This window comes from Staurois parvus, unplaced genomic scaffold (assembly GCF_062004578.1).
Source record: "Staurois parvus isolate SC_StPar_1 unplaced genomic scaffold, SC_StPar_1.0 ptg000093l, whole genome shotgun sequence".
NCBI lineage: Eukaryota > Metazoa > Chordata > Amphibia > Anura > Ranidae > Staurois > Staurois parvus.
This window is the reverse complement of record NW_028317889.1, coordinates 852,600-864,585: the sequence shown is the minus strand read 5'-3', so window position 1 is coordinate 864,585 and position 11,986 is coordinate 852,600. Positions and strand designations below refer to the sequence as shown.

The 11,986-nt window shown below is 46.4% G+C and overlaps 1 protein-coding gene across 1 annotated transcript; it reads left to right on the top strand.

Moving 5' to 3' along the window:
* Window positions 1-587: 587 nt before the first annotated feature.
* On the top strand, window positions 588-11,733 carry ANKS6 (ankyrin repeat and sterile alpha motif domain containing 6). The gene has a single exon (XM_089670710.1). It carries the CDS (start codon window positions 1,039-1,041, stop codon window positions 3,673-3,675), a length of 2,637 nt encoding a protein of 878 aa, XP_089526836.1. The 5' UTR covers window positions 588-1,038; the 3' UTR covers window positions 3,676-11,733.
* The last annotated feature ends 253 nt before the right edge of the window (window positions 11,734-11,986 follow it).

The following is an 11,986-nucleotide window of genomic DNA, read 5'->3' as shown; positions in this document are numbered from 1 at the left end:
GCCCAGGAATGGGGGGGGATTAGTCCCTGAATCAGAGGATGAGCAGTCCCGGGATCAGAGGGGGAGCAGCCCAGGAATGGGGGGGGATTAGTCCCTGAATCAGAGGATGAGCAGTCCCGGGATCAGAGGGGGAGCAGCCCAGGAATGGGGGGGATTAGTCCCTGAATCAGAGGATGAGCAGTCCCGGGATCAGTGGGGGAGCAAGCTAGGGATGGGGAAGCAGCGAAGCCCTGGAATCAGGATGGGAGCAGCCCCGGGACCAGTGAGGGATCAACCCTGCGATGGGGGGGGGGGGGGGGGGGGGAGTCCCAGGACGGGTTGGGAGCAGTCCTGGGATCAGAGGGGGAGCAGCCCCGGGATGGGGGGGGGTAGAAGCTCAGCCTCGTGATCAGGACGGGAGCAGTCCCGGGCCCAGTGATGTGGCAGCCCCGGGATCAGTGGGGAGGAGCAGCCCTTGGATCGGAGGGGGTGAGGAGCATCCCCGAAATTAGTGGGGGTGTTGGGGGTCGGGATCAGTAAGGGGCGCACCCCGGGATCGGGGGGGCAGACCTGGAATCATTTGGGGGGGGGGTCGGGATCAGTGGGGGATCGGGATCAGCGGGTCTGGCTGTTATCAGAATGCTTCGTCCTCCTGGCAGGGCAAGCACCCCGCCCGCCTCTCACTACACCCGGCAGAGGGTGAGTAGTATGACGACCCGTCCTGGGGGGTCCCGGGGAAAGTCCCCTCTTAGCTCCCCCCCCAGCACCGCCCCTCCGACCTTCCATAGCGGGATACAGAGAATTCCCGGACCAGCTGATCGCCCATCTCCCCGCACATGCGCAATGCGCCGGATAGTTGTGAACTTTGCAAGTCGGGAAGTCGGTGTCCGGGGCCTCGCTACAAAGTATCCAACGAGGTGCAACATTATACATCGCCGGGGATCACCGGGAGATCGGACCTCCTCCTATCCATGTTCTGGGGGCTGTATATAGACTGAGAGTCCAGCCCCCCCCCATACATGTGAGCCTGTCCTGGATGGACTGAGAGCTGCTTGTGTCATGGAATGCACCATCCCAGCCCAATGTTTGCTGCTATTCGCTGCCTGCGAGGATGGGGACCTGGACGGCGCACGCAGGTTGCTGGAGCCGGAGAATTCCAGCGGTTCGTCTACCGCAGGGGGTCGCGGAATAGAAGGGTCAGCGTCATCCCGTGTAAATCTACAAGGATTCTCAGGTGGGGGTGCTACAGGGTCTGCCCTTGTGCCGGTGGACTGCACAGACGAGGACGGTAATACGGCCCTACAGTTGGCTGCCGGAGGAGGACATGAACCGCTGGTGAGGTTCCTACTCATGAAGGGGGCCTCAGTGGACAGCAGGAACCACTATGGTTGGACGCCACTTATGCAGGCTGCCAGGTCAGGACATCTAAATGTGGCTCATATATTGCTAGAAAATGGCGCAGACGTCAACGCTCAGAATCGGCTCGGAGCCAGCGTTCTTACGGTGGCTTCCAGAGGAGGTCATGGCAGCGTGGTGAACCTGCTCCTTGAAAGCGGCGCCTTTGTGGACAACTATGATCATTTTGACGTCAACACAATAGGCAAAGGTCATGGCGAGGAGATGCCGGAGATTACAGCTTTGATGACTGCCGTACAGCATGCTCATGAAGTGGCAGTGCGCCTGCTACTGGACTGGGGAGCCGATGTGAATTATTGCGTAAAGACAGGTTGGAGTCCGTTGATGCTGGCCGCTCTGCACGGTCGTTTGAGCGTGGCCCAGCAGTTGGTGGACAGGGGAGCTGACCCCAACCAAGTGAACAGCTTGGGGAAGACCCCTTTTGAAATTGCCTTAAACTTCAAACACAAAGACATGAGGGACTACTTGGATTCTATCACAACTGTCAGGCCTAAGACCGATGAGGAGAAGAGGCGGCCTGACATTTTTCATGCTGTGAAAATGGGGAATCTGGCCTTGGTCAAGGAAATTGTGGATGAGGATTCCAACCAGGTCAACGCCATTAATGCTGATGGAGCTTCGCCACTCATGATCGCAGCAGTTACAGGTAAACTAGAACTGGTGCAACTTCTGGTCGACAAGAAAGCAGATATCAACAAACAAGACAGCGCCCATGCCTGGACTGCTCTAATGCAAGCAACCTACCATGGAAACAAGGAAATTGTGATTTATCTCTTAAACCAAGGTGCCGATGTCAATCTCCAAGCAAAAAATGGCTACACCGCTTTCGATTTGGTGATGCTCCTTAATGATCCAGACACCGAACTCGTCCAGCTTTTGGCAGCTGTATGCCTGCAAGGAGACAAGGAAAAGTCAAAGCAGAAAAATAAATTCTATAATACCAAGAGCAAACCATCTTATAACATCCCAGTTCCTCCAGATGACAAAGCAGGCATAAAGTCATGGTGGAACAGAATGTCCAATCGTTTTCGGAAGCTGAAGCTCACACAGACCTTGAGACACAGCTTCTCCCCCAGTCGTCTTGTGCCTTTGACTGAAAACGTCAGTTCGTCTTTCGATTCCATGATTAGAACACCCTCACAGACAGAGATGGGCAACCCTCAAAGGCCCGACTCTACTACAGCTTGGACTGCTTACTCCAAAGACAGTGGTCTGGGGAAAACAAAAAACGATAGCGATGACTTACTGCTTGCTACGATGTTAAAGAACGGTTCTCCTTTTGCTAAACTCCCCAATGAAAAGTTAAAGGCTGTGATTCCACCATTTTTGCCTCCCTCAAACTTTGAATTGTGGAATTCTGATAGGTCTAGGATCAGCAGAGATGGAAAGCTGGACCAGACTCGTGCCTCCACACCCCCAAGACTGTCAAAGCCAAGTTTTAACAGCAGCGGCAATTCGGATATTACTTCAATCAGTAGAGCGCCAAGAACTGTTAAATTTCCATCTTTGCCAAGAAGTCCAGCGTCTCCTTCAAATTCGGGCAACTTCAACCACTCTCCTCACTCTTCTGGAGGTGGTGGGAGTGTCGCAGGAGGGAGTGCGGACAATGTCCTGTCACAAATAGCGGCACAAAGAAGAAAAGCAGCCAGTTTGTCAGAACAGAAAAAATCACCTATAAACCTGGTGAGCAAAACCAGCATCTCCACAGCTCCTGAACCACTGAGCATCCTTTCCAGCAGTAATGGACACTTCCCAAAGAAAAATGAGATTGTAAAACGGCCTCCATCAGGAACATCTTCTACCTCTAAGAGCACCTCTCCTACTTTGACTCCGTCTCCCTCACCTTCACCCAAAGGTTGCCTGGTAGAGTCCTCCATGTCTTCATCATCCTCCCACAAACATTCCAAGAGCAGCGGAGGGTCCAGCAGCGGAACTATTACCGATGAAGATGAACTTTCTGCCATTCTTAAGAAGTTATCCCTGGAGAAGTACCAGCCCATATTTGAGGAGCAAGAAGTTGATATGGAAGCCTTTCTCACGCTTACTGATGGCGACTTGAAGGAGTTGGGTATAAAGACTGATGGATCCAGACAGCAGATCCTGGCAGCTATATCAGAACTCAACGCTGGAAAGGGGCGTGAAAGACAAATTCTCCAAGAAACGATAAACAATTTTCATTCTTCATTTGAAAGCAGTGTTAGTAATACTCAGCCTCCAGGAGTGAACCGATCTCCCTCTGTAAGTGTAGGACCAAAAGCTGCTGTGTCTAACAAAAGGTAACAGAATGGTCAGCTCAGTCCTGTCTCTGGGTTCTTCAGTAGAAGGCAACGGTCCATGCACCAGAAAGAGATGGATCAGCACATCCATCTGGATAGCCGGAAACGTCACTTTTAATTCACATATTTTAAAACCTCTTTGCAAACAATTAAAAAAAAAACAACAAACAAAAAAAAACACCCAGTCCTGTAAAGATGCGTTTTGACTTGACAAGTCTTGTTTGTTAAAAATGTGAATTAAAAGTCAAGTTTTAAGCTATACAGACAGATGTGCTGATCCAACCTTTCCTGATTTAACCAAAGATATCCTCCAAACAGACTTCATCTTATGCCAACTGGTTTCATTGTGAGTGAGGCAGAGATTGTGGTTCATCAACATTTTATGGTTGTTACCGGAACAGAGAAGGACATTTACTCATAGAGACACCTATTCCTCTGACAACCAAGAGGGAATTCCCCTCACTTCTTGTTGTTGAGTGACAGGAGGTGTAGGGGAAATCTCCCCAGTAGAAAGAAAATAGCAGTGCAGACAAAAAATAGACATTGGTTCTAACCATTCCCTACTCTATTCAAACATTAAAAAAAAAAAGTTTTGTATTGAAGTACACTTTAAAGCAGTAGTAAACTTAAAAAAAAAAAAAAAAAAAAAGGTTTCCACCTGCAAGGTAATAGCAGTGCATACTAGCACATTATGAAGGACTTACTTGAAACAAAGTCCTCCAGTGGCACGCTGTCCCTGCTGACAGGGCTTCCATCTTCACCCGGTCTTCCAGGTTCACAAGCTCTGACCGGCTGAGTCGCGATGACGTCACTCCCGTGCTAGTGAAGGAATCTGAAGGAACGGCACGGGTATGCCATTCCTTCGAAGCGCAAGCACCGGTGACGTCACTGCCTGCTCCTCTGTAGAATACTTCCTCAATGGTGCACGTTTAGGAGATACTCCTTTTACCTACAGGTAAGCTTTACTGCAAGCCTACCTATAGGTACAAATAGAAAGTGAGAGTTTATTACCACTTTAAAGAGACCTTGTTAGGTCTGTAAATGAATCAAAATTCCAGTTCTCTGCTGGAGAAGAGTTATTATGCCTAACTTTCCATAGGCCCATGGTTCTATCCCAGCACTGCAATCCCTATCGGCCTCATAGGCATTCAACACTTCTGCCAATATCGGATGTCTGTGTCCTTAAAGCCATACTAAACGTTTCTAAAATTACAAAAAAAACATGCGCCCTTCAGGTTAATGTCATAATGTGCTACTATGCACCACATAGTAGCATATTATAGCAGGCTTACCTTTTAAAGGATAAGGTTACCTTTCGTGACATGTTACATGTGACACCCATATTCAGGGTGTTACATGTAACATATTACAAACGGACTGTCCTCCGCTCACCGTTGTTACAGCTAACCTTCCCGCTGTCACAATTTTAGAAAAACCTGGCCATGTGGGGCTCCGCCTGCCCTTTTTCATCACTCATTCACGGTGTTCTGTGAATGAATGAACTACAAGTCTTGACGGCCTTTGTGGCTGTCTGCTTGTAGTTCTCCATCAGATACCACAGTGCTGTGGAACGCCATGGTAGTTCATTGATTCTTCCTGTCAATATATCTACTTGCCTGTACATTCCGTACTGGCAAGCAGATTATACTGACAGGTGTGCAGGAGACCTGCATAGCACCAGCGATCTGCTGATCACTGGTGCCATGCTTTAGAGCAGGGTGTCAAATTGGTGGTCCTCCAGCTGTTCCGAAACTACAAGTCCCACCATGCCTCTGCATCTGGGAGTCGTGCTTGTAACAGTCAATCTTGCAATGCCTCATGGGACTTGTAGTTTGGCAACAGCTGGAGGGCCACCAGTCTGACACCCATGTTTTAGAGGCTCCAGAAACAAAACATAATAAATGCGCATTTTTCTACCTGCAAACAAATGTGCATATATTATTTTTTGTAAAAAGGTGAACTTATCCATTTTAATAAAGCTCTCCAGTGGCACGCTGTCTCTGCTGCCATCTTCACCCGGTCCTCCTTACATGTCCTCGCGCTCCAGCTGTTTGAACGGCCAGGCCGTGATGACGTCACTCCCATGCGTGCACACAGGATTCCAGATTGCAGCACAACACTGAATCAAGGCCACACTTGGAGAGATTTACTAAAACTGGAACACACAGAATCTGGTACAGCTGTGATGTGGTAGCCAGTCAGCTTCCAGCTTAATTAACTTTACCTGGAGAATGGCTCTTTTGGAATTTCGGAATGTATAATTGCTGCACACAAGAAGGTAGGTTCGCTAAAACTGGGACACTCAGAATCTGGTGCAGCTGTGCATGGCAGCCAATCAGCTTCTAACTTCAGTTCGTTCAATTAAGCTTTGACAATAAAACCTGGAATCTGATTGGTTTCTGTGCAGAGTTTCACCAGATTTAGCATCTTTATTGGATTTTGCACTCTCCGGTTTTAGTAAATTTCTCTCTTTAGTGCGCCTTGAGTTTAGCGCACACTGTGCATGTACCAATGATGTCACAGGCTGCTGCAACAAATATCTCCTAAATGGCACAAGTTTGAGAGATGTTCCCGGCACCTACAGGTAAGTTTTATTAGGAGCTTACCTGTAGATAAAAGTGAAAAAGTGCAGTTGTTCAACCTCTGCATCACTTCTGTGTCCTATAATGACATGGAGGTCAGAGGAAGGAACCAACATGGCCAGGGACACAGGCATCCAACACTCTTAAAAGTGCTGAACACCCAAGAGACTAAGGGCCAGTTCACACCACAAAAACGCACCCCGGATGCGTTTTTGCCTGCAGTTCACACCACAATCCATTCTGGTGCGTTTTTTTATGCACTTTGCTGTGTTCCAGTACAGTTCTGTGCAGAAGAAATGCAGCATGAGCTTTTTTTTTTCTGCTCCGGAACGTACTGGAGGGAACTAGGGTCATTGGAATACATGGAAAACACTGTGCATGAATTTTTTCAGATTTTCTTGTCACTGCGGTCAAAAACAAATGTCACAAATGTCAATATGACCCCAGTAATGGTTAGAAAATTGAACAAACATTCTTAAAAAGAAAAACCTAATTTTCCTGGTGTATAGCCAGCTTAAAGTGGTATTAAACCCAAAATCAAACATTTATTATATTGCAGCTTACCATTTCTTAGATGTGATGGCTGCATTAGTTTCCCTATATAGGCTTTCTTTCTTTTAGTTTCATCTGATGATCTGGCCAGTAAGTCTTTTTTTTTTTTTTTATAACAGAAAAGTTCTCTTGCAGTTACAGGGATGAAACAAACCATTTACCATTGACAGGGGTGCCTACAGTGATTTATATTTTTATTTATCTAAAACATGTATACCAAAAAGAAAAAACAGCTGTAACTACATATAAAGTATTATCTGGAGTTTGGCTTTGATTTGTTAGTGTACTTTAATCTGCTAGTACAGGGGTCTCCAAACTTTATAAACAAAGGGTAGGTTTACTGTCCTTGAAACTTTAGGGGTCTGAACTGTGGCCAGTGGAAGAAGAAAATGTCCTGGCATCCGTGGGGAAAAAACAATGGAAGGGGGAGGAATAGTGCCCCATCATTGGTGTCAGTGGGAGGAATAGTGCCCCATCATTGGTATCAGTGGGGGGAATAGTGCCCCATCATTGGTGTCAGTGGGAGGAATAGTGCCCCATCATTGGTGTCAGTGGGAGGAATAGTGCCCCATCATTGGTGTCAGTGGGAGGAATAGTGTCCCATCATTGGTGTCAGTGGGAGGAATAGTGCCCCATCATTGGTGTCAGTGGGAGGAATAGTGCCCCATCATTGGTATCAGTGGGAGGAATAGTGCCCCATCATTGGTGTCAGTGGGAGGAATAGTGCCCCATCATTGGTGGCATTAGGAGAAATGCTGCCCTATCATTGGTATCAGTGGGAAGAATAGTGCCCCATCATTCATATCAATGGGAGAAATATTGTTCCATCATTGGTGTCAATAGGAGAATTAGTGCCCCATCATTGGTGTCAATTACAGGAATTGTGCCCCATCATCGATGTCAATAGGCGGAATAGTGTCCCATTGTCAATGTCAGTGGGAGAAACTATGCCACACTATTGCTATTGCCCCGCATCCACTATATCCGCTCTCCCCGGACCCTGCATCCACTATATCTGGTCTCCCCGGACCCTGCATTCACTATATCCGCTCTCCCCGGACCCTGCATTCACTATATCCGCTCTCCCCGGACCCTGCATTCACTATATCCGCTCTCCCCGGACCCCGCATTCACTATATCCGCTCTCCCCGGACCCTGCATTCACTATATCCGCTCTCCCCGGACCCCGCATTCACTATATCCGCTCTCCCCGGACCCCGCATTCACTATATCCGCTCTCCCCGGACCCTGCATTCACTATATCCGCTCTCCCCGGACCCTGCATTCACTATTTCTGGTCTCCCACAGTACACAGAACATGGAAATGCAATTATTTTAGTAAATATAAACTGCTAAATACCTTTTCTCATCAGTAGTTAGAGCAGTCTTGTGACTTCAGCAGAGCACTGGTTGAAGCCTGTAGGAGTTTTCATTCTCCTGTCCTGTCTGGACAGTGCTGATTGGCCCTGTGCCAATCTGTGATGTACTTTCTCAAGAAAAAAAAAACTCTCTAGCAATGGACACCAAACTGAGCATGTGACTACAGGTTCAGTCTGTATCAGGTGGTCATTTGAACAAGAGGAGGGGCAGAGAAGACAGGATCAAACATCATTTTTATACAATACAGAGGTTAACCCCTTAGGTTCCACAGGGAGTATAACAAGCATACTTTACTGCATCTACAGACTGATTGTACTGTTGTGGATTTAATAACACTTTAATGGAGTTAGTCTGCTTTTTTGCTGTGTGTCTGTCTTCCTTCGAGGCGATGAGAAGTGTAATAACTCACCCAAATTTCACTTCGCTGCAGTTTGTTCAGGTAAAGAAAACTGTATCATAGCTTTTTTTTGAAGCCTATAAATCCCCATTTCTCTCTGCTTTGGGGAGGTTAAGTACAGATCCCAATGGAAGTGCTGACTGTCAGTCTAAACAAGCTGCTAGCGGACTTCAGTGAGCTTCCGCTCTACCTTTAAAGTGAGTCAGCGCTCCCATTAAGATCTGTGCTTAACCTTCCCAAACTGGAGCGGAATGGTGCTTTACAGACTTCAACAAGACTGCATGAAACTTGTGAAAGCTTTTCAAAATCTTTCTGTACATGCTGCTCTTCTTCTACAAGCCGAACAAGGCCTCATCAATGGCTGTGATTTCCTCTGATTCCTGCTACAGCCGGCGAACTGCGAGCTGCATTAGATGCAGTCACTGTTTGACAGCGCCATTTTATTCAGGTAGCCCTGGGTGCTGCTACTGGCTGAATACAATAACCGGTGTTGGAGATTCCTCCACCCATTAGTATGGATGGGGGGGACCAATTATTTTTCTGTGGTTCACCGTGCAGGCCAAACAAGAATTCAAGACGTTTGGCACCACCAGTGGCGTCCCTAGCGGGGTGCGGTCCACACCGGGTGACACCATCACAGGGGGTGCAGGAGCAGGATGTCGGCACAGTGACAGCGGTAAAATGAGTATCCCCTGACGCAACTGCGCATGTTCCGGTTTCAGGCCAAAGCAGCCGATCGATGGCTCTGTGCTAAAGTCAGAGATCGGCTTCTTCGGCCTGAAACCGGCACATGCGCAGTTGCTTCAGGGGAGACATATCTTCAAGGGATACTCACTTTACCGCTACACCGCCACCGCTCCTTCCTCTCTGGAGGGGTGACACCCCGTGTTACCACACCGGGGGACACCAACCCGAGGGATGCCTCTGGGCACCACTGGGAGTTTTCAAGCGGGCAGAAGGCATGGGGCACCATCCAGCCAGAAGCCTGTAAACCTCTGATAGACTGAAAACTGCTGTGGCTCTACGGGGGTTGGACAGCGAACCAAATGTTACTAACGTTTATGGCTGGTTTACACCAGATGCCATCCAGTGCATTTTTATTCCTCATCAAAAACCCATTGACAGTGTTTAACATGGATTCCAATGGCCCTAGTTCACACCAGTGCAGTCCGCAAAAGTAGAACATGTTGTATCTTTTGTGTATGGAACGCATCAAAAACACAGTGGAACGTGCATGTCCTTAATTGAGATGAAGAAAAGAAGGGGAAAAAAATGCACTAGACCGCATCAAAAAACATGCATGAAGAAACACATCCGGAACACAGAGATTGTGATGTGAACCGGCCCTGAGGACAGAAGTCTTCATTCTGTGATTCCCTCCCTGGCTGTCCACCGTCCAGCCATAGCAACTTTCAGCCTCTCGGGCTGGATTTACACCTGGGCATAGAGGGAACATTTTTCGAGCATTTCCGCTCATTGCGCAGAAGGCAGCGCATTCAATTGAATGGGGTGCCCTACATGCGACAAACGCCCCAAAGAAGCTCTGGAACCTTTTTTGAAGTGGAGCGTGACACATCTTTTCATGTTTTTGGCAAGTTTGTAGCTCAACAAAATGCATGCCTCCTACCCGCCCATGCTTGGGGTGCCATTACCAATTAACCACTTCCAGTCCGGACACTTTTTCCCCCTTCCTGACCAGGGCAATTTTCAGCTTTCAGGGCATTCAAAATTTGAATGACAATTGCGCAGTCATGCAACACTGTACCCATATGAATTTTTTTTTTAAATTTTGAGACAGATAAAACTTTATTTTGGTGGTATTTATTCGCCGCTGGGATGTTTATTTTTTTTGCTATGTAAATGAAAATGTCCAAAAATTTTGAGAAAAGGTGTTTTTCTTATAAAATTTTGCAAATAAATAATATTTCATCATAAATCTTGGCCAAAATTTATTCCGTTATCTTTTTAGTAAAAAAAAAAAAAAATAAGCCAATTAGTTTATACCCAAAAATTATAATTTTTACACTTTTTTTTTACATTTTTATTTATTTTTTTATATTATTATTTATTTTATTTTATTTTACATACTGTCACCCTAGCAGTACAGTGTCACCATGGTGACACTGTACTACTTTTGGGGGGTAATGAAGATTTTTTTTTTTTTTTACACTGATGGCTTTTACACCCATATAGCATGTAAAAGCAATCATTTCTCTTTCTCTCTGTCTGCATTCTTGCAGCCATTGAGAACTACTGAGTGAGCTGTGATTGGTCACAGCTTGTCACATGGTACAAGGCTGTTGTGAATAGCCTTGTACCATGTGACCTCTGTGATCATTCACAGATTTCGCACGTAGTAAGCAATGATGTCACAAGTGACATCTTGCTTACTACTTTGCATGTGATTACTGATTGGCCAATCAGTGATCACATGATCGGGACCTCGTACAGAGGTCCCGTCCGACGATCGGTGTTTCACTGTGTCCCGGGGAGCGCGCACAAGCAGGGTGCGGGGAGGCCATTTATAAATGGCCACCCGACCCTGCAGTGCCATCGTCCGGCCGTTTATATACGGCCGGTAGGGAAATGATTAATGGCACCACAAGCACAACATGCGTTTGTAGAGCATTTGCGAAAACCCGTATTTTCTGTGTGCTTTGTTGTGCGTCCCAGAAATGCCTGGTTGTGAAAGCAGCCTCATCGGGTTTTACAGGCTGCCAGCAGCGGGGGGCTGGATGGTGCGCCTCTGCCTTCTCCCTGCATGAAAACGAAATGCTAAGCGTCGGTATACAGGAGGCCTTCTGGACCAAAGCAATTTCTACATTTCAAGCATGGGCCTATTGTGTCTAAACTATCTCTGTCATTATTTATGATACTGAAGTATAGATTTTTGTTCTGTTGGTACAAACAAGTTTTTATTTTAGAAGATTGTCTTGCAAAAAAATGATTTTGTTTTCTGTGCAATCTACAAGCAAAGCGATCGTAATGAAAAGAAAAAAGCCTTGTCTAGACTGACCGTTGATGAGATTGTTAATGTCGATAAAGTGCCAAATTTATTCTATAATTTATCCTGTTTATAATTACAATGGAATTATGTTTTTGGTATAAAGCATAAAAACATTATTTAATAATAAAATAATTTTTTTTTCTATTTTAGATTCTGTGTAATTTTCTTTTTAAAGTGGCACTAATAAACAAATGAGCCAAAAATGTTTACATATGAATGGTAAACACGTTATTAAGTCCTCATGCACACGGGACGTTTTTCCAGCTGTTGTTTTTGGCTTTTGATGTTTTTTTCTACAGCTAGTAATCCCCCCAGCATGTTATCCTATGTGTCCATACACACATAGGCTGTAATCAACGTTTATTGCGGGAAAAAAAAAACAGAACTAGAGGGTTTC